This window comes from Carcharodon carcharias, chromosome 4 (genome assembly GCF_017639515.1).
Source record: "Carcharodon carcharias isolate sCarCar2 chromosome 4, sCarCar2.pri, whole genome shotgun sequence".
NCBI lineage: Eukaryota > Metazoa > Chordata > Chondrichthyes > Lamniformes > Lamnidae > Carcharodon > Carcharodon carcharias.
Window position 1 is genome coordinate 140,973,652 of NC_054470.1, and position 23,714 is coordinate 140,997,365.

Sequence of the window (23,714 nt, forward strand, 5' to 3'; positions counted from 1 at the left end):
GTTGAGGTTTTGTTAAAAATGCAAAGGCCGCCTGGCCTTTTCGCCTGCCTGGCAACCAAATGGTTGAATGGGCAGTGAAAAATACAAATTAATTAATTGCTTAGAAGCCTTAATAGGTCTCTTAATTGTCGACAGGCCCGTTGCCAACTCTCGCACATGCCCGCCAACCGAAAGATCACGAGAGTGTGGGATGATGTCGGGGCGTTCGCCTGACATCATAGCGTGTGATTCTACGCCTGATCACCTCAGGTACTCGCCCGTCCAACGAATGTAGAATCCCGCCCATAAATACATTTGGACTGTGAAAAGGGAATCATGAGGAAAGGGATCATTTTTAAATTAACCTTGTTGTGAGCAACCAAGGAGGTTGAATAAAGAAAGAGAGCCAGTTCATTCTTGCTCACCCAGGATTATAAGAATTTGGAATGTCTCGTCCGGGATCATAACAAATTGAGGGAACCTTGCCAATCATAACACTATCACCTTGCCACTTATCAGCCCAAGCCTGAATGCTGTCCAGGTCTTGCTGTTTATGGGCATGGACTGCTTCAGTCTGTTCTGTGCTGGAGGGATTAACGTAGCAGGAATGATGCTCTGTATCAGCAGAGGGCAAGGAGATCCTTTGGATACATGGTTTAAAGGAAATGGTAGCAGAAAGCCATGGAGGTCAATGCCTGGAGTCAAGCCCCAAGTATCTGGATGCAGTGCTGAAATAAGATCAATGGCTTAAAAGTGGTTAAGGTCAGTGAATGTGTCCTCAAATCGCGTATCCTACGAAGTGTACCAATAGTCTCAGATACTGCTTCAATCACTACACTCCTGTCATGAACCTACCAACAAACTCCATCAATCAGATCTCATACCTCACATTCGAATGCTTCACCTTTACCTTCACCCACATACTTAACACTGCAGCAATTTCACAACCACATCTCAGAGCTTGCACACAGCCAGCTATTCAACCATGACAGCTGCATCACCAAAACATATTGCACCACATTTAATGGACAAAGCGGCGCACAACTGGAAGTAGCCAGAGCTAACCGGCAGGGGATGGGCATGCCTTTAAGTACTGATCACAGTGGAAGTGATGGTGTTGACCGTTAATGGGAAGTGCATTACTGAGGCTGTGGCCAGAGGCGGGGTTGAAGCCATCGAAGGTGGCATGATCTCATGCCTATTCTTCCTTTTCACATCTCACTTCTTCCGCATCTCACACTTCTGATCTACAAGTTCAAAAGATACAAGCAGACATCCCTTACTTCCCCCCTCCCCGAACTGCATCCTTATCCTGGCGCCGTTTCCAACAGATACCAGAGATGTTACAGAGTAGAGGAACACCAAAAAGAAAGTGCAATTGATGTCACAGCATTGTCACTTGATTTCACAGTTGCAACCTCCAGCTTAATTTGACACAAGTGTATTTCAGAGGTTAGATTGGAGGCAAGAGAGACTAAGCATGAGTGGGCTGCAGCCAGGGCAAGGATAGGGCAAGCATTAGCTCACCTGAGGGCGAGGCTGCCCATAGGCTTTGCTGTAGAGGGTTCAGTTGAGTACTTCCATGAGGTATCGTCCAGAAGGTAGCTGACAGATATGCAGAATGAAAGGTTTGTGCATTGGGAAGCCTGCCAGAGGTCCTGATGTCGATGTCTAGGAGAATGGAAGTGACCAGCACAAACTTGGCACAGGGTTTTGCACAGAGTTGCAGTCCATCCTTTCCAGCACAGAAGTGGTGGCCAACTCCAACTGCATATTTTGCATACATTTGGACCCAACAATGATGCAGAATCTGACGGCCAAGGTTGCAATCATTGCACCACAAGCAGCAACCACCCAACATTTGAATGCTGCAGTGGAAGTTCAGACAGTCCTCATGTAAACTCAGACTCCTGCCATCATGACTGTGTCAAGAGGCTTGCAGGATGTCACAGCAGTTCATCAATCTGTCCTCCAACAGATTACTAGCATTTCTGCAGTGCCACCCAGGGGAGTGACAGTGGTTCCACAAAGCATGAAACTGTTGCCTCTCTCAAGAAGACAGCTCCCACTCCTGCTACTCTGCCAGTGCTCTTGCTGTTGCCCGTCAGCCAACCAGCCCAGTCACTTGTCGCCCATTCCAAGATGCTGCAGACACAGAAAGGCCTTCTAAGCCTAGGTATGCTTGAGTTCACCTACCAAAGCCATTTGCAGTCTCCTCCACTGAAATTCACCAGCCATACTGCAACCACGGTAGTAGCAGTCCGTAGGAGCACTTAGACAGGCAAGGGCACAAGGAGGGCATGCAGGTAGGGAAGGCGCAAAATTGTTTACGGATTTGTACTTTGTGGTGGCTTTTATTTCTGCATTGTGGCCAAGCAGATGCTTTGATGGCCAGTGTCAGAGACAGGTAAGGTGAATTGGTGAATGGGAAATTGGGCTTGCGTTTACTCTTTCACACTCAAATAAGTTCTTTTTTTTTCATACAAAAACATATTTAATGTCATTTAGGTCCTACAAGTACAAATAATAAAGTATTCACAAAAATGGTAGGTTGCACCTCAAACGATTCAATCAAATGCAATATTCTACCAGAAAAACTAAGGACAAAAAATTCTAGGGCTCAAAATGATGTATGGGGTGTCTCCGCAACATTCTTTTCCATGTTTTCAGGAATAAAGCAGTCTTCATTGTACTCGTTCTAAGGCTTCCAGCACGATGCTATTCTCTCTGATAACGATCATGCCTATGTTATTTTGCTGGCCCCCAAGTGCCATCTCGACAGATTCATTCATGACAAGATTCATGAAAGGGTCAAAGCCACGCAGAATTCCTTGCGCATGTCTCCCACCATTCAATTTGAGTGACAGTTTCTTGTCCATGAACGTCTTGAGCTCGGGCAGATGGGCTTTGCTCATGCCTGTCAGTGAGGTTGCTTTTTATTTCTCTCTGGAACTTTCTTTCTCTCTCTCAGCTCCCACTGCTGCGAACGTAGCGCTCCCTATTGGAGACTAGGGGCATCAATCCCGCGCCCTCAGGCATGCTAAGCGAGCGCTCTATCATTAGCACCAGGAGCTCCACCTGAACATTAGCCTAGCTTCTAGATTACAAGTCCTGTGAAATTACCACTATGCCACCATGAGACCCAACCCGGGCAGAAAGGAATTGTCTAGGTGATCCCTTCCTGCTCCTCCTCTGCTGCTTGTCGATCGCTGGCAACAAGATCTGTCCCTTCAAGATAGGAAAGTTGTGCAACCCACCATGAATCTTGACACCCACTATGCGAAGTACAGAGCAGTCCAGGCAGTGGAAGTGTTGCATCAGCATGCTGATGGTCTGCTCTATCACATGTTGCGAAGCAGCATGGCATTCATTCTAGGCATGCTGTGCACATGTGCATTGGTTGAGCACTGGAATCGTCAGCCTTGTCATCAGTGGATAGTCCTTGTTGCCCAGTAGTCAACCTTTGGCTTGCCGGGAAGGCTTAAATGCAGTTGGCATAGGAGACTGCTACAGAATGATGGCATTATGACTGCTGTCAGGTTACAGGTTAGTGACCTGCATGATTCTCTGTGGTTATACGCCGACTGGATGTTGAGGGGATAGATTCTCGGTTCTGACATAAAGCAGAGATGTTATGTGTGCCTGCAAGCCTATATGCATGCAGTCCATGGCACCCTACACCAGCAATCTTAGCAAAGCCATGTGTTCACCCTACTTGCTAGTGTCTGGCAAGATAGGCTGGAAAACGTAGTAAGCTTTCTTTGAATAGAGAGCCTTGGTGATCTCCGTTATATTGCAGTGACTGCAAACGTGATGTTGCTAATATCTCCTGTACCAGTCTGGAAGGAGCCAAATGAATAAAAGTTCATAGCCACTATAACTTGGAAGGAGGCGGCATTGAGCTGTCAACAAACTTCCCAATCCCAGGACTGCAAAGCAGGTAAGAAGCAATCAGTGATTTCACCAGATCTGACAGTGTAAGATACTCTTCCTTGCCCACCCTGGACACCACACACTTCACCTTCTTAAAGTCTTGGTTCAACTATGAACAAAAGAGCTGAACTTAAGATATTAGGTGAGGGTAACTGCCCTTGACATCAAGACAACATGTGACCTAGTGCGGCATCAATGGGCCTTGCAAAACTGGAGTCAATGGGAATCAGGGGGAAAACATTCCACTGCTTGGAATCATACGTGGCACAAAGGAAGATAGTTGTATTTGGAGGTCAATCATCTCAGTTTCAGGTCATCACTGCAGGAGTTCCTTAGGATAGTAACCTAGGTCCAGCCATCTTCAGCTGCTTCATCAATGACCTTCCTTCCATCATAAGGTCAGAAGTGGGGATCTTTGCTGCTGATTGCACAATGTTCAGCACCATTTGCGATTCCTCAATTACTGAAGCAGTCCTTGTCATGTGCAAGATGACCTTGACAATATTTAGGTCAAGCAGCATCTGTGGAGAGAGAAACAAAGTTAATGTTTTGAATCTGTATGACCCTTCTTCAGAGCTGAAGAAGGGTCATAAGGATTTGAAACGTTAATTCTGTTTCTCTCTCCATAGATGCTGCTAAACCTGCTGAGTTTTTCCAGCATTTTCTGTTTTTGTTTCAGATTTCCAGCATCCGCAGTATTTTGCTTTACCTTGACAACATTCAGGCTTGGTTTGATAAGTGGCAAGTAACATTTGGACCACAACTGTTCCAGGCAATGACCATCTCCAACAAGAGAGAACCTAACCATCTCCACTCGACATTCAATTGCATTACCAGTGCTGTATCCCCCATTATCAACATCTTGGTGGTCACCAATGAACAGAAACTGAACTGGACCAACCCTATAAATACTGTAGCTACAACAGCAGGCAGAGGTTGGGAATTCTGTGGTGAGTACCTCACCTCCTGACTCCCTAAAGCTTGTCCACCATCTACAAGGCACAAGTCAGGAGTGTGATGGGATACACTCCACTTGCCTGTATGAATGTAGCAGTGGCAGTGGTGTGTACCATCTACAAGATGCAACTCACCAAGGCTCCTTCGACAGCACCTTCCAAACTTGTAAACTCTACCATCTAGAAGGGCAAGGGCAGCAGATGCATGGGAAAACCACAATCTGCAAGCTCCCCTCCAAGACATACACCATCCTGACTTGGATTTATATTGCTGTTCCTTCACTGAAGCTGGGTCAAAATCCTGAAACTCCCTTCCTTACGACACTGTGGGTGTATCTACATCACATAGACTGCAGCTGTTCAAGGCAGCACATCACCACCTTCTCAAGGGCAATCAGACATGGGCAATAAATGCTGGCCTAGCCAGCAATGCCCACATCCTGTGAAGCAATAAAAAAAGCAACAAACACACAACGGCAACACTCTCACTTTATTTGATTAATGTCCCCTACAAACTCACGAGCCTGCAATATGGCTACACACCTCCCTGAAACACAAAAGCTGCCTTGTGCAACTCCCAAAACACCTCCCTCACTTCACGAGGTTTAATTTTCATTTCATCCAGATATAGCATTAAGGTTTTATTTCCTCCAAATGTCTCTTATGTGTTTTGCTAGTTGAATAGCTGTTAACATGAGAACTATGAAAACGAATATAAGCCAATTGCGACTGATAAACTATTTAGTTTAAGCTTTTGCTCCAAAACAAGCAAATATTTCTCCCAGTAGAAATATTTACATTTATGCCATACCTTATTACATTTCTCAGAGACATGCTTAAGCACTTCACATACAAAATAATAATTTCAAAATGTAGCCACTGTTGTTATGATTTTCAAATGTGTTGCAAATTTTGTGATTATAGCAATATCTCATAAACAGCAATGAGGTAAATGACTATCTATGAACACTAGGACAACTCTCTGTTCTTCTTTAAATAGTCCCAAGAGGTCTTAATTCCCACTTGAAATACTGGAACAGATGGACAATACGTCACTTTACCACCACATCCAAAGGATAGCATCTCCAGTAATGCAGCACACCCACGTTATGTCAAAACTGCCAGCCAAAATCACAGAAGATTTCATTTGGATGTATTTCATCGATAAAAACAGGGGCTCTAAATTTTCTTTGAGCCCAAATAAGTTAGTGGGTAATTGGTGAGGAAAATTGGATGGCTCCTAAATATAGCAGGCCATGTCCCATGACATTAGAGGAGGCAGGACTGAAGGAAGGCTTTCCAAAGTTGGGAACTTCCTTGAATTTTATTTCCCTACTGTTCAGTGATTGGAAAACTGAGAAGAACCTGGTGCCCCTAAAGAGGTCTGATTAGCTTGTTGGTCCCAAAATTTGGAGAGAGAAACACCCAGTATTCTTTCAAGTGGTTATACAGAACTGAATGTACTCTGGACACCACAATTGAGATAGGATGTCAAGATCTTTGAGAGGGTGTACAGGAGATTTAGTAGAATGTTGCCAAGAATGCTGGACTTCAGCTGCATGGAGGAAGGGTAGAAACTGGGTTTGTTCTCCTTACTGCAGAGAGGGTTCAGAGGTGGCTTGACAGATGTTTTCAAAATCATAAAGGGTTTTGAAAGAGTAACTAAGGAAAAACAGTTTCTCGTAACAGAAGTATCAGTAAACAAAGTACAAGATTTAAGGTAATTTGTAAAAAAAAGAGGCAAGATGAGGAGAGATTTTCTTTTAACATAGCGAGTAGTTATGATCAGGAATGCACTGCCTGAAAGCATGGTGGAAGGAGGTTCAATAAAAGGGAATTGGATAAATACTCACAATGAAAACTTTGCAGAGCTCTAGGGAAAGGTCAGGGGAATGGGGTAGCTCTTATGAACAGCTGGCATAGGCAACAATTCCAAATGGCTTCCTCTGTGCTGCATCGTTCTAAGATTTATTCCCCTAGCAGGTGACATTCACATTTTTTAACCCTGCCACAAGCTCAGATACTCTTGTAGTTTGTCAGGAGTGAAGATTAGAGGCAAGAAGGCCAGGATTAGAAATACAAAAACGCTGACTTATGAAATGTACATTATCTATGCATGCACCAGTCGTGTTGGGTTCAACAACTAACATTCTATTTATCTGCCTGGCCTTGGAAGTTATCCTCTGTAAAGCTCAGGATGACAGTTATAAATAGTATTTCAACACTACAGTTTCAGATAAAAAGGCTCTGCCTTGTATAGATTGTTCTTGAAGTACTATTTTTAATTAGATTGACTCTGTGTGACTATTAATATAAGTGGAATAGATTACAGATTTCTGGTAGAAACACATCAGGCGAGGTTTAACCCCCTCTCCCCCACTCACCCCAATGGGTGGGCAGAGGGAGAGCGGGGTTAAATTCTTAAAAGTGGGAAACCTGACCTTAGAATTGTGAAGAGGATTGACAAAGGATACAACGGGATATAGATCGGTTGGAGACTTGGGCAGAGAAATGGCATTTGGAGTTTAATCCGGACAAATGCGAGGTTATGCATTTTGGAAGGTCTAATACTGGTAGGAATTATACAGTAAATGGCAGAACCCTTAAGTGCATCGACGGACAGAGGGATCTGGATGTACAGGTCCGCAGGTCACTGAAAGTGGCAACGCAGGTGGATAAGGTAGTCAGCAAGGCATATGGCATGCTTGCCTTCATTGGCAGGGGTACTGAGTATAAAAGCTGGGAAGTCATGCTGCAGCTGTATAGAACCTTGGTTAGGCCACACTTGGAATATTGCGTGAAATTCTGGTCACCACATTACCAGAAGGATATGGAGGCATTGGAGAGGGTGCCGAGGAGGTTTACCAGGATGTTGCCTGCTCTGGAGGTTATTAGCAATGAGGAGAGGTTGGAGAAACTCGGATTGTTCTCACCAGAGCGACGGAAATTGAGGGGCGACTTGATAGAAGTTTACAAAATTATGAATGGCATGGACAGAGTAGATAGTCAGAAGCTTTTTCCCAGGATGAAAGAGTCAATTACTAGGGGACAGATTTAAGGTGAGAGGAGAAAACTATAGAGGAGACGTGCGGGGCAAATTTTTTATGCAGAGGGTAGTGAGTGTCTGGAATTCGCTGCCAGAGGAGGTGGTGGAAGCAGATACGATAGTGGTGTTTAAGAGGCAGCTTGACAAATACATGAATAGGATGGGATTAGAAGGATACAGACCCTGGAAGTGCAAAATGTTTCAGTTGACGGGCAATATGATCGGCGCAGGCTTGGAGGGCCGAAGGGCCTGTTCCTGTGCTGTACTTTTCTTTGTTCTTTAACCTGCCAGGTTATCAGGTTGTGAAAGTATAGCCTTGTAGGTTGTGGGAATAACCCACTCCAGAAACAGGTGAGTAATTTTATTCCATTATTGAAGCAGTGTGTTTCAAATTTTAGCAGCCATTTAGATTTAATGGATGCAGGTTGAGCCCCCAGGATTTAGGAAACCCCCAGGTAAAGGGAAGGAGGAAGAGCCAGCTATAGCAGTTGAATGTTTTTCCAGTACTGCTTGTGAGCCAGGAGGAGCAAGAGTGCTTCTCTCCTCCCCTGAAGCTAACCTGCTGTAACTTCTCCCTCCTGACGATCCAAAGCCAACCTGTGATCTCTCTCTCTCTTCTCTTTTGCCCACCTCCCACAGAACTACTTCTCCCCACACCCTACCAAGGCATATTAGCTACAGGCAATTTTTCTTATCTGTTCATGGGGAACTCCGCTACAAACCATTCTCCAATCTGAAAACATACAAACATACAAAATAAGAGCAGAAGGCATCCATTTGGCCCCTCGAGCTGCTCCGCCATTCAATAAGATCTGTATGTGTTTCGAATTCCACACTCCCTTCTACCTCCACTAACATTTGATTCCCTTGCCTAACAAGAATCTATCTACCTCTGCCTTAAAAATATTCACCGCCTTCTGAGGCAAAGAATTCCAAAGTCGCACAACCCTCTGAGAGAAAAAGTTTCTCCTCATCTCTGTCCTAAAAGGGTGACCCCTAATTTCAAAACAGTGCCCCCTAGTTCTGGACTCACCCACAAGAGGAATCATCCTTTCCACGTCCACCTTGTCAAGACCATTCAGGATCTTATATATGTCAATTAAGTCACCTCTCACCCTTCTGAATTCCAGTGGAAACAAGCCCAGCCTGTCTAACCTACCCTCAAAAGACAACTCACTCATTCCAGGTATCAATCTGGTAAACCTCCTCTGATCCCTCCAATGCATTTACATTCTTCCTTAAATATCGAGACCAAAACTGCACACAATATTCAAGATGTGGTCTCACCAATGCCCTATGTAACTGAAGCATGACATCCTTACTTGTATGTTTAATTCCTCGCGTAATAAAGGATAGCATTCCATTAGACTTCTTAATTACTTGCTGTACTTGCATACTATTTTTTGTGACTCATGCACGAGAACAGCTAGTCCCCTCTGCACCTCGAAATTCTGCAGCCATTCTCTGTTTAAGTAATATTCTGCCTTTTTATTCTTCCTGCCAAAGTGAACAACTTCACATTTTCCCACATTATATTCCATCTGCCAGATTTTTGCCGACTCACTCAACCTATCTATATCCACTTGTAATCTCCTTTGTCCTCTTCAGAACAAACTTTTCTACTGATCTTTGTGTCATCTGCAAATTTTGCTACCATGCCTTCACTCCTCTTATATGATATAAATTGTAAAAAAGTTGAGGCCCCAGCACAGACCACGGCGGGACTCTACTCGATACAACCTGCCAATCAGAAAAAGACCTATTTATGCATACTCTCTGTTTTCTGACAGCCACCCAATCTTCTATCCATGTTAATATGTTACCCTCTACACCATGAGCTTTTATTTTCTGCAATAACCTTTGACGTAGCACCGTATCAAATGCCTTCTGGAAGTTCAAGTATAGTACGTCTACAGGCTCCCCTTTATCCACAGCGCATGTTACTCCATCAAAAAACTCCAATAAATTGATTAAACATGATTTCCCTTTCACAAAATCATGTTGACTCCGCCTGATTTTCTAAGTGTCCAGTTATAACCTCCTTAATGATCGATTCTAGTACCTTCCCCATCCCATGACAGATGTTAAGCCAACTGCCTATAGTTTCCTGTTTTCTTTCCCCTCCCCCATCCCATCCTCCCACTTCTTGAATAGAGGGGTCACATTTAATACTTTCCAGTCTGATGAAGCCTCTCCAGAATCTACGGAATTTTGGAAAATTAACACCAACGCATTTACTACCTCATTAGCCACCTCTTATAAGACCCTAGGATGAAGTCCCTCAGGACCCAGAGACTTGTCAGCCTGCAGCTCCATGAACTTGCTCAGTACCATTTCCCTAGTTATTGTAATTTCATCAAGTTCCTCTCTCCCTTCCACCTCCTGATTTATAGCAACTACTGGAATGTTTTTTGCATCTTCTATAGTGAAGACAGAAGCAAATATTTGTTTATTTCATCTGCCTTTTCCTTATTATCTACTATTAACTTCCCCTTGCCACTCTCGACAGGACCAACAATCACTTTATTTACTCTCTTCCTCTTTAAATACTTCTGGAAACTTTTACTATCTGTTTTTACATTTCTAGCTAGCTTCTTTTCATATTCTTAATTTCTTTCTCCTGACTAACCTTGCAGTTGCTCTCTGCTGTTCTTTATATTGTGACCAATCATCTAACCTGCCACTCATCCTTGCGCAGTTATATGGTTTGCCCTCAAGTTTGGTATTTTCCTTAACTTCTTTAGTTAACCATGTATGGTGAGTCCACCCCTTAGAATTTTTCTTTATAATGGGAATATACATTTCTGAGTATTCTGAAATATCCCCTAAAAGTCTGCAACTGCTTCTCTATTGATCTATCCGCTAGCCTCATACCCCAGTTCACTTCAGCTAGCTCAGCTTTCATGCCCACATAGTTGCCCTTATTTAAGTTTAAAATACTAGTCTTAGACTCACTCTTCTCCCTTTCAAACTGGATGTAAGATTCAATCACATTGTTGTCACTGCTATCAAGGGGTGCCATTACTCTGAGATCATTAATTAATCCTGTCACATTACACAATGCCAAGTCTAATATAGCCTGATCCCTGGTTGGTTCCAGAATGTGCTGCTCTAAAAAACTCTCTCAAAAGCATGCTATGAATTCATCAGGTTACCAGTGCCAGTCTAATTTTTTCAGTTTATATGTAGATTAAAATCACCCATGATTATTGCTGTCCCTTTATCACCCCGCCCCCCCCTAATATCCCTAATATTTTTTCTTGCATACTTTGTCCTACAGTGTGATTACTCATAGGGGGCCTGTAGCCCACTCCCACTAGTGACTTCTCTCCTTAACTATTCCTCATCTCCACTTCTACATCCTGATCTCCAAGATCATCTCTAACTATTGCACCATTGCCATATTTAATTAATAGTGCAACCCCTCCACCTTTACGTAGCTTTTTATTCTTCTTGAATGTCATACACTCAACATTCAGGACCGAATCCTTTCATCCTGCAGCCACGTCTCCGTAATGGCTATCAGATCATATTTATTTATTTCAATGTGCATTATCAATTTATTTGCTTTGTTACGAATCGCACATTCAGATACAGAGCCTTAAGTTTTGTCTTTTTGTCATCTTTGCAACATCTAGTCTTGATCATTGGTGTACTCTTAGGTTTTTTTCTCTCTGTCCCTTCCTATCATTCTCTGACCCTCATTTCCCATGTTTCTATTTTGATCTCCTGTCTTGACTTTACCCTTGATTTTCTACCTCTACCCAAGCTTGATCCCTCACCCTCCTTAGAGTTGTAGAGGTCTACAGCACAGAAAAAGGCCCTTTGGCCCATCGAGTCTGCGCCGACCAAACAAGTACCTAACTATTCTAATCCCATTTTCCAGCACGAGGCCCGTAGCCATATTTGCCACGGCATCGCTAATGTACATCCAAATATTTCTTAAATGTTATGAGGATTTCTGCCTCTACCACCCTTTCAGGCAGTGAGTTCCAGATACCCACCACCCTCTGGGTGAAAACATTTTTCCTCACATCCCCTCTAAATCTCCTGCCCCTTACCTTAAATCTATGCTCCCTGGTTATTGATCCTTCCACCAAGGGGAAAATTTCCTTCCTGTCTACCCTATCTATGCCCCTGATAATTTTATACACCTCAATTATGTCCCTGCTCAAACTCCTCTGCTCAGGAAAATAACCCCAGTCTATCCAATTTCTCCTCATAACTAAAACTCTCCAGCCCAGGCAACATCCTGATAAATCTCCTCTGCACTCTCTCTAATGCAATCACATCCTTCTTATAATGCGGATTCTAGAACTGCATGCAATACTCTAGCTGTGGCCTAACCAGCGTTTTATACAGTTCCAGAATAACCTCCCCTTAACAAAACCATGCTGACTATCCTTGATTAATCCCTGCCTCTCCAAGAGTAGATTAATCCTATGCCTCGGCTAATAAAGGCAAGTATATCCCACATGCCTTCTTAACCACCTTATCTACCTGTCCCGCTACCTTACGGGACTGGTGGACATGCACACCAAGGTTCCTCTGATCCTCGGTGCTTCCCAGGGTCCTACCATTCATCGTGTATTCTCACACCTTGTTTGCCCTGCCCAAGTGCATCACCTCACACATATACGGATTAAGTTCCATTTGGCATTTGTTTAGTAAAGCCCTCTCTACGTCCCTAGTTATGTGGCTTGCTAGAAAATTGGTCCCAGCATGACTCATGTGTAGACTGTCCCAATGGTACAAGCCCCCACATTTGCCAGTGCTGATGTCAGTGCCCCACGAATTGGAACCCACATCGCCCACACCAGTCTTTGAGCCACGCATTAATTTCCTTAATCTTATTTGCCCTTAGCCAATTTGCACACAGCTCAGGTAATAATCCAGAAATTATTACATTTGAGGTTTTGCTTCTTAATTTGGTGCCTAGCTCTTCATACTGACTTTGCAGAACCTCTTTCCTTGTTCTGCCTATGTCATTGGTACTTATGTGGATCACAACAGCTGGATCCTACCCCTCCGGTCTTGAGCAAATGTCCTGAACCCTGGAATCGGGCAGGCAACACAGCCATCTGGACTCTTGCTCTTTGCTGCAGAGAACAGCGTCAATCCCCCTCACTATACTATCCCCTACTACCACTACATTCCTTTTTTGTCCCGCCATCTGGATGGCTTCCTGTAACATGGTGCCACGGACAGCCTGCTCATCCACTCTGCAGACTTTGCTTTCATTCACATAGGTTGTGAGCACCTCAAACCTGTTTAACAATTGCAAAGTCTGAGGCTCCTCCGTTACTGTCTGCTTGGTCCCTTGACCTGCCTCCCTCATGGTCACATCCGCCTGTCCCTCACTTCTGTCCAAAACAGGCGACCCTAATCTAAGAGGTTTGACTGTTCTCTGGAACAAAGTGTCCAGGTATTTCTCTCCCTCCTTATGTGTCTGCAGTTTGGCTTCCAGATCAATAATCTTAATCTGGAATCCCCTTAGCTGCTTATACTTTCTGCAGACGTGTTTGTCCTGGATCACCTTGGTGTCCAGAAGCCCTCACATTCCACAGTTGTAACATAACACTTGTCTGACCATTGTTGCTTATGTTATTTAGTTTAATATAGTGTAATTACTTTCTTAATTAACTTAGTATAATTCCTACGTATATTACAATTTACTGTGTTTCTCAAAGCTAATACCACCTACAACTAAAGGTTCTACGTTTCTTAATTACACATTTATTTTATTTTTATCTATATATATTTATTTAATAAACCCTACTGCTTCCAATAAGCTTTACTACTCCCATTACAAGAACCTTATTATGAAGAAAACCTTACAGTTACCGATAAAATGTACCAGTTTTTAAAAGATAAATGAGCAACAAAATACTCACCAACCAATCACTTACCTAGTTCCCTATGATGTCACACTTGATTTTTTCCAAATCTGGTGGGTCCATTGGACCCCAGCAGCAGTAGCAGCAGCACCCAGATGTTTGGTCTTCCTGGCTCCATTCTCAGGCTCATTCTTTCTTGTGCTGTTTTATCTCCTAGTTCCACTCTCCTCTCACTGGCTCCACGCCCCAAGTGGAAACATTCAAGTGAAAAACATACATTAACCATTTCTTTCTGTCTCTTGTTACTCAGCCAATTTCTTATCCAACCGCCTACTTTCCCTTTTATTCCATGGGCTAGAATTTTGCTCACAGGTCTGTTGCATTGTATCAAATCTCGTTTGAAAATCCATATACACCACTTTAACACCATTGCTTTTATCAATCTTCTCCGTTACCTCCTCAAAAAACTCCAGCAAGTTCGTTAAACATGATTTTTTCTTAATGAATCCATGCTGGCTTTCCTTAATTATCCTGCGCTTGTCTAAGTGACTACTGATTTTGTCCCAAGCTATAGTTTCCAGAAGTTTCCTTATCACTGAAACCAAACTAACAGGTCTGTAGTTGCCGGTTTTATCCTTGTACCCATTTTCAAACAAGGGTGTTACATTCGCAATTCTCCAGTCCTCTGCTGCCACCCCTGTGTCTAAGGAAGACTGAAAGGTTGTCACTAGTTCCTCTGCAATTTCCACTCTCACCTCCCTCAGTACCCTTGGGTGCATCTCATCTGGTCCTGGCACCTTATCTATTTTAAAGAGAGATAGCCTTTCTAATACCTCCTCCATCTCAATTGTGAATTCTCCTAGTGTCCTCTCTCATCTCGGCCTGGGTAGCATCTTTTTCCTAAAGACAGATGCAAAGAAGTCATTTAATACCTCCGCTATTTCTCCTGGCTCCACATGCAAGTCCCCTTTTTTAAATCCTTAATCAGCCTTTCTCTTTCTTTTACCACCCTCATATTACTTATATACTTATAGAAGACCTTGGGATTCTCAAGTGGTGGTGTTCCCATTTATCTGCTGCCCTTACCTTTCCAGGTGATAGAGGTCACAGGTTTGGAAGGTGCTAACGAAGTACCGAGTAGAGTCAAACACCAATTGATATATAATTAACAGAAGTACAGAAATGTTTCCACTTGTAGATGAGGCCAGAATCCAGAACAATATATGTAAAATAGTCACTAATAAATCAATTAGGATAGTCAGAAGAAACTTCTTAAAGAACATAGGAAATAGGAGGAGTAGACCATACAGCCCCTCAAGCCTGTTCCACCATTCAATCTGATCATGGCTGATCTTCTGCCTCAATCCTAATTTTCTATGCATTCCCCATATCCCTTCATCCTTCATTCCCAGAGAGACCAAAATCTGTCTGTCACCGTCTTGAATGTACTCAATGATGGAGCATCCCCAACCTTCTGAGGTAGAGAATTCGAAAGTTTCGCAGCCCCCTGATTGAAGATATTTCTCTTCTTCTTAGTTCTAAATGACCAGCCCCTTATCCTCCCCATGTTCTAGATTTCCCAGCCAATGGAAACAACCTCTCAGTGTCTAGCCTATCAAACTCCTTCAGAATTTTATCCTACAATGGTTAGATTGTGGAACTCACCACCACAAGGCGCAGTTGAGGTGAATACAATAGATGCATTTAAGGTGGAGCTAGGTAAGCACATGCTGGAGAAAGGATTAGAAGAATACAGTCATAGAGTTAGATGAACAAGGATGGGTGGAGGCTTGTGTAGATCATAAATATGGCATGAATTATTTGGGTTGAAAAGCTTGTTTCTGTATTGTCAATACTTTGTAAATAAATAACTGAAGACAAGGAAGAAGCAGTAATCCAGGAATATTTAACGTCAGAATCTCACTTTCATTTTTTTCTGGTTTGCACCTGGCAGCAAGCTAGATTAAAGACTGTTGGGCAGCAAATATCCGGCAATGTGGAAAATTGCCCAGGTATGTCCTGTACACAAAAAGCAGGACCACTCCAACCCTACCAATTGCCACCCCAGCAGTCTACTCTCTACCATCAGTAAAGTGATAGAAGGATTCACAAACAGGACTATCAAGTGGCATTTTCTTAGCAATACCCTGGTCACTGATGCTCAGTTTGGGTTCTGCCAGGGTCACTCAGCTCCTGCCGAACCATCTTCAGCTGCTTCATCAATTCTTCCATCATAATATCAGAAGTGGGGATGCTCACTGATGATTGCACAATGTTCAGTACCATTTGCAACTCCTCAGATACTGAAGCAGTCCTTGTCCAAATGCAGTAAGAACTTAACAACATCCAGGCCTGGGGTGACAAGTGGTAAGTAATACTCACGTCACACAAGTGCCAGGCAATGACTAGCTCCAACAAGAGATAATCTAACCATCGCCCTTTAATATTCAAGGGCATTACCATCACTGAATCTCCCACTATGAATATCCTGGGGGTTACCATTGACCAGAAACTGAACTGGAATAGACTGTGGCTACAAGAGCAAGTTGGAGGCTAGGAATCCTGCAGTCGGTGGCGGGTATCATGGCAGGTGGGACGGAAATGTGGAGAATGACAAAATCTCAGTCACTGTCACAAAAAAAGTTTGCAATTTTCCGCTGCTGATTTTGACTCTCCAAAGCCTGTCCACCATCTACAAGGCATAGGACAGGAGTGTGACGGAATACTCTCCACTCGCCTCGATGAATACAGTTCCCACAACACTCAAAAAGCTTGACATTGGCCCAGCCAGCAAAGCCCACATCCCGAGAATGAATTAAAAAAAAACAAAATGAGATTACTTGTTTTTCCGAAAACTGTCTAACTCTTTGAAATGTATTACAAGTCTTCACTGAATAGGGGTATCCTCTGTCTTTGTGCTCTCAGCAGCAAGCCTCACCTACCAGGAATGCAAATTGGAAATATGGCAAGTGACAGATTATGAATGTCAGTTAAAACTGGAATTTTAATTCAGTTCCTCTAGTCACAGCTAGGACTCTTAACTCTGGAATTGCAGCCTAAGGTTGCATATTATTTTCCATGAGTCATCAAAGAGCTACAAGGAGTAGTCATATAAAGTAATAGGTTGGTAAATGGGTCCATGCTAAATGAAAATGACCCTGACCGATAAGTATCGAATATGATTCACTGATATGGCCAATCATGTTCCTATATCTCATTTTAGAATTCATACTTAAAGACTAGAAATTATTGTTAGAGAGATTAGTGGATGAATGTTTAATATGTTTATGACATAAGCCTGTTATGTGATCGAAGCAATAGCTTTTTTACAATAGATTGATATCTGAATTACAAATCAGATAGGGAATTGTAATATACATTATTAAACACTTAATATCACTAGCAGTCACTTTGAGCTTTAAATGCCTGAACATATGTTAACACATATGCAAGCTAGAAGAGAGTTTCTGTATTGGAAAACAGCTTCAAAAGCAGTTTCCATTGTTGAATGGACTATAGGTAAGAGTGAAATTAAATCTCATAAATTGTTAAAGGAAAAGAATGTTTGTGTAAAAGTTCAAATAGGATTAGTCAACAGTCCAAACAGTAAAACGTGTTTTTCTAGGTCACTATTTACATCATCTGAGCTGTTTACTTAAAATAACTCCAATGTCATGTAAACAATATTTTGAAGAGTATCTGTTGCGAGTCTTGCTCTAAATCTCTGGTAATATTACTTTAGCAAATTTTGTGTTATGAAGGAATACAAGAAATTAAAAAATAGATTTTCCACTCCATGTTATTAATGCTAGTATTTTAATGCCATTTATTTTAAGCAGGTTAAAGCCTGCAAATGAACAAGGGCGATCAAAACATCTGGGTGTACTCCAGTAACATTTAGATACAACCTAGAATCTTCAAGGAAATAAACAAGGAAATAAATGCAGATGCTTTGTTTTGAGAACTGGAGCACATTCAATGTTATCCCAAAATTGAGACATGAGTTTGGTAAATATAGAGTATTAGTTTAATATCAGTAGAAGAGGAAATTATGCTGGAGAACATACTGCAGGGTACTAACAGTGTTCAACTAAGTGGAAAGGCCATCATTTTTTAAAATTTGTTCATAGGATGTGGGTGAAGCTCGCTAGGAAAGCATTTTTTGCCCATCCTTAATTGGTTTTCTGAAGATGGTGCTGAGCTATCTTCTTGAACCTTTGCAGTCCATGTGGTGTAGGTACACCCAAAGTGCTGTTAGGCAGGGAGTTCCAGGATTTTGACCCAGCGACAGTGAAGGAATGGCGATACGGTTCAAAGTCAGCATGGTGTATGACTTGAAGGGGAACTTGCAGGTGATGCTGTTCCCGTGAATCTGCTGTCCTTGTCCTTCTAGGTGGTAGAGGTCGCAGGTTTCGAAGATGCTGTCGAAGGAGCCTTGGAGAGTTGCTGCAGTGCAATTTGTAGACAGTACACACTGCTGTCAATGCGCATTTGTGGTGAAGGGAGTGGATATGAAGGTGGTGGATGGGATGCCAATCAAGCATGCTACATTGGCCTGGAAGGTGTCTTCTCGAGTGTTGTTGGGTGCACTCATCGAGGCAACTGGTGGACAGGCTTTAGGAAGTCAGGAGATGAGTTAATCTCCTCAGAAATCTTAGCCTCTTGTTGCCACAGTATATATATGGTTGGTCCAGTTCAGTTAACCCCAGGATGTTGATAGTGGGGTATTCAGCGATGGTAATGCCATTAAATGTCAAGGGGAGATGGTTAGATTCTCTTTCGTTGGAAATGGTCATTGTCTGGCAATTATATGGCATGAATGTTACTTGTCAATTATCAGCCCAAGTTTGAATATTGTCCAGGTCTTGCTGCATATGGATATGGTCTGCTTCAGTATCTAAGGAGTTGTGAATGGTGCTGAACATCGTGCAACCATCCGCACTTCTGACCATGATGGAGGGAAGGGTCTTTGATGAAACAGCTGACATGGTTGGGCCTAGGAAGCTACCCTGGGAACTCCTGCAGTGATGACCCAGGACTGAGCTGATTGATCTCCAACAATTACAGCCACCTTTGTGCCAGGTATGACTCCAACCAGTAGAGAGCTTTCCACATGATACCCATTGATTTCAGTTTTGCTATGGCTTCGTGAAGCCACACTCAGTCAAACGCTGCCTTGATGTCAGTGGCAGTCATTCTCAACTCACCTGGAGTTCAGCTCTTTTGTCCATGTTTGGACCAAGACTGTAACGAGCCTTGGTAGCTGAATGGATCTGGCGGAACCCAAACTGAGCATCAGTGAGCAGGTTATTGCTGAATAAGTGCCACTTGATAGCACTGTCAATGACACTTTCCAGCACTTTACTGATGATCGAGAGTAGACTGATGGGGTGGTAAATGGCTGGGTTTCATTTGTCCAGCTTTTTGTGGACAGGACATCCCTGGGAAATTTTCCACATTAACGGGTTGATGCCAGTATTATAGCTGTACTGGAACATTTGGCTAAGGATATCATTGGGAGTGAATCAAATTGGCTGAAGACTGGCATCTGTGATGCTGGGAACCTCCAGAGGAGGCCAAGATGGATCATCCATTCGGCACTTCTGGCTGAAGATGGCCGCAAATACTTCAGCCTTGTCTTTTGCACTGATGTGCTGGGCTCCCCCATCATTGAGGATGGGGATATTTGTGGAACATCCTCCTGCCACTGAGCTTTTTAATTGTCCATCACCATTCATGACTGGATGGGCAGGACTGCAGAGCTCAGTTCTGATCTGTTGGTTGTGGGATCACTTAGCTCACATACTGCTTCTGCTGTTTGGCATGCAAATAGTCCTGGTTTGTAGCTTCACCATTTTGGCACCTGATTGTTTAGGTATGCCTGGTACTGCTCCTGGCATGCCCTCCTGCACTCTTCATTGAACCAGAGTTAATCCCCAGGTTTGATGGCAATGGTTGAGTGGAGAAATGCTGGGCCATGAGGTTACGGATTGTGTTTGAGTACAATTCTACTACTATTGATGGCCCACAGCGCCTCATGGATGCTCATTTTTCAGTTGCTAGATCTGCTCAAAATCTATCCCAATTAGCACAGTGGTAGTGTCACATAACATGATGGAGGGTATCCTCAATGTGAAGACGAGGCTTTGTCTCCACAAGGACTATACGGTGGTCACTCCCACCAATACTGTCATGCACAGATGCATTTGCTTCAGGTAGATTGGTGAGGATGAGGTCAAGTAGGTTTTCCCCTCTTGTTGGTTCCCTCACTACCTGCTGAAGACCCAGTCTAGCAGCTATGTCCCTTAGGACTCGGCCAGCTTGGTCAGTAGTGGTGCTATTGAGACACTCTTTGTGATAGACATTGAAGTTCCCCATCCAGAGTACATTCTGTACTCTTGCCACCCTCAGTGCTTCTTCCAAGAGTTGTTCAAGATGGAGGAGCACTGATTCATCAGTTGAGAGAGGGGAATAGGTTTATTTATTCATTCATGAGATGTGGGCATCACTGGCTAGGCCAGCATTTATTGCCCATCCCTAGTTGCCCTTGAGAAGGTGGTGGTGAGCTGCCTTCTTGAACGACGGCAGTCCATGTGGTGTCAGCGCATCCACTGTGCTGATAGGGAGTTCTAGGATTTTGACCCAGCGACAGCAAAGGAACCGCGATATAGTTCCAAGTCAGGATGATGAATGGCTTGGAGAAGAACTTCCAGGTGGTGGTGTTCCCATGTGTCTGGTACCCTTGTTCTTCTAGATGATAGTGTTTGTGGGTTTGTGAGGTGTTGTCTAAGGGGGCTTGGTGAGTTCCTGCAGTGCATCTTGTAAATGGTACACACTGCTGCCACTGCGCGCTGGTGGTGGAGAGAGTGAATGTTTGTGGACGGGGTGCCAATCATGTGGGCTGCTTTGTCCTGGATGGTGTCATGCTTCTTAAGTGTTGTTGGAGCTGCACTCATCCAGGCAAAGTGGAGTGTACTCCATCACATTCCTGACTTGCGCCTTGTAGATGGTGGACAGGCTTTGGGGAGTCAGGGGATGAGTTATTCACCACTGGATTCCTAGCATCTGACTTGGTCTTACAGCCACAATATTTATTTATTTATTTATTATATTAATTCACGGTATCTGTGCTTCGCTGGCTGGGCTTGCTGCATTTGGACATGGACTGCTTCAGTACCTGAGAAGTTGCAAATGGTGCTGAACATTGTGCAATCATCATCAAACCTTATGATGGCAAGAAGCAGCTGAAGATGGTTGGGTCTAAGTTTTAACTAGCAGGAAGTTTTTTTGTCCATGTTTGACCTGATGCCATGAGACTTCATGGGGTCCAGAGTCGATGTTGAGGACTCCCAGGACAACATCCTTCTAACTGTATATCACTGTGCTGACACCTCTGCTGGGTCTGTCCTGACAGTGGGACAGGACATACCCAAGGATGGTGATCGCATTGTCAGGGACATTATCTGTCAGGTATGATTCCATGAGTATAACTATGTCAGGCTGATGCTCTCCAAATTTTAACACCAGCTCCCAGATGTTAGTAAGAAGGATTTTGCAAGGTTGACAGGGCTGGGTCTACAGCTGTCGCTTCTGTTGCCTGGGTGGATGCCAGATGGTCTGTTCAGTTTTATCCCTTTTAGACTTTATAGTGGTTTGATACAACTTGGCTTGCTAGGCCATTTCATAGGGCATTTAAGCATCAACCACATTGCTGTAGTCTGTAGTTCACATTGGCGAACCAAAGGAACTTTCTTATGAGAATTAACTAGCTTTTAATTCCAGGTTTATTAATTGAATTTAAATTCCACCAGCTGCCTTCGTGGGATTTGAACCCATGTAAGATCGAGTGACAGTGTCTCTTCTTCATGAATCTTTTAATCCTTTTGCACTTAAGCCTCCCACACAGGAGGCAGGGTGACCAGGTGGCAGTTCTTGGGCATCTGAAAGGAGGAAGGCACATGGGTAGCGTTGGTTGAGCGAAATGGTGGAAAACAATAGGTGCTTGCTTACGCCATCTGCAGCTTGCAAATCACGAGAAATTTTTTGATGAAAGGAAAGTGGGATATGAGAAGGTAGATTAGGCAGGAACATACCATCATCCTCTATGACTTCAGCTCTACTCTTGGCCAATGCCAAGAGGCCAATTGGCCACACCAATTAATGCCGAGGTTTGATCAGAAACATCTAGGCGGTCATTTGACTCTCGCTGTTGTGGTGTTGATGGAGTTCCTCAAAGCTGTCATGAGCAAAGTTTGAAAGGCATATCCCATCTTCTACAAGCCGACCCTGAAGTCTGTTTTCAGGTAGATAAGATGTAGAATGTTGGACTACTGCAGTATTAGAACACCCTGGCAACTCCCAGGTCATCTAGTAGAAACCTGCTTGAACCACTTCTTGTGGTGTGCACTGATGGAATAAAATCCTGTGTGGTTGATTAAAAATTCCTAGTTAACCTGGTGGTTCTCGGATAGCCACACACGTGAAATTGATGTCACCTTGTAGCTGTGGTGAGCCAGCCAGAGAGATTAATGCAATTGCCCGCTCATTCTGGCTATGTCAAATTCCCCAGCGATGACGATAGCTCAAGGTCCTGACAAATAAGCTATTCATGTTCTGCTTTAAACATTTATGTGCAGCTAATCGAGAGAACTTCGAGATGTCACTGGTGGTGCACTGGAAGGAACAAGAGGCAACTTAATTGTGGACAATGGTGACTTTCACAGCTGCAGACAATGTGGAGCCTCCAGGCTCAGCAAGGGACTTGGAAAAGGCTGCAGATGTCTGCAACCACCTAGTGTTTCAATGTGAGCCTGTAGAGTCAGTGTTCTTCAGATAGATCAAGAAAAGTTAAGCCTCCGTCCGTGTACCCTCTCACGCAGGTACTGCCTCCTCCAATCTCTTTCTTCCTATTGCTCTCCTCTCTTCCATTCTCCACTCTGTTCTGCTTTATGTTGCTTTCCACTCTACTTTCCAGATCTAAGTTCTCCTGATCTGTGCTCTCTCTTGGTGCACCTGCACCAGGTCCCACCACAACACAACTTCGCTGCATGAATGATGATTGTCTTTCTTGTCTGATGCCCTCTCAAAAACATCCACAGTGGCCCCCATTCTAATATTGTCCATATGAATGCCCGCAAACTTTTCAACATCCTCTATGCTAACAAAAATGCCTTGCAAAATTCTTGGCATGGGAACTGCCAAAGCAGCTGCAGGTGCTGAGATTGCATTGAGATCAGACAATCTCAAATTTAAACACCACCCGCTCAATCTCACCTCCTTCTCACCGTTGAGTTTCCTGATCTCCGGAAAACCCATGCTGGAGACATTGAATTCAGAGGCCTCTTTCAAAATCGCCTCATTACCATTTGCTAATGTTCTAAGCGGCTACGCTAATTACCAACCTGCCTATCCTAATGGTCACCTGCCTTTGGTGAACAAGTTACTCGCACATAGCCAAACAGGTCTCCGTTAAATTTGGAAGTGGGTATGTTGGAAGAAGGATGCAGTTGTGCTTGAAATTCTAATACTTTTTACTTTCCCATCTGACCCCATCATGCCTGTTCTTGGAGGTTAAAATACCCCACATAAAGTCATAAGTAAAACCGTTTGCACTTATGTAAGATCTTTCCCATCAACAAACTGATGAAGAACATCTGCAGATTACATTGAAGTTTTTGAAAAAATGAAAACATTTGCAGAACCTCGTCAGTAAAGAAATTGGGGTGAAATTGATCTCTGGAGATCGTGCAAAACAAGAGAGAGTGAATTGGCAACCTGTATTATATCACATTTGTTTAATCTTTTCCATTATAATCAATGGAACATAGGAACATTTTAGGAGCAGGAGTAGACCATTTGGCCGTTCGAGCCTGCTCCACCATTCAGTAAGATCACGCTGATCTGATTGTGGTCTCAACTGCGCTTTCTTGTTTGCTTCCCATAACTCTTGACTCCCTTGTCTAT

The 23,714-nt window shown here is 43.4% G+C and overlaps 2 protein-coding genes across 2 annotated transcripts in view; both read right to left on the reverse strand.

Moving 5' to 3' along the window:
- Positions 1–23,714, reverse strand: part of adgrv1 (adhesion G protein-coupled receptor V1) — a 723,938-nt gene that overhangs the window by 195,092 nt on the left and 505,132 nt on the right. The gene's annotated exons all lie outside the window — the stretch shown is intronic.
- Positions 2,664–2,894, reverse strand: LOC121277114 (small nuclear ribonucleoprotein G-like). The gene has a single exon (XM_041186136.1). It carries the CDS (start codon positions 2,892–2,894, stop codon positions 2,664–2,666), a length of 231 nt encoding a protein of 76 aa, XP_041042070.1.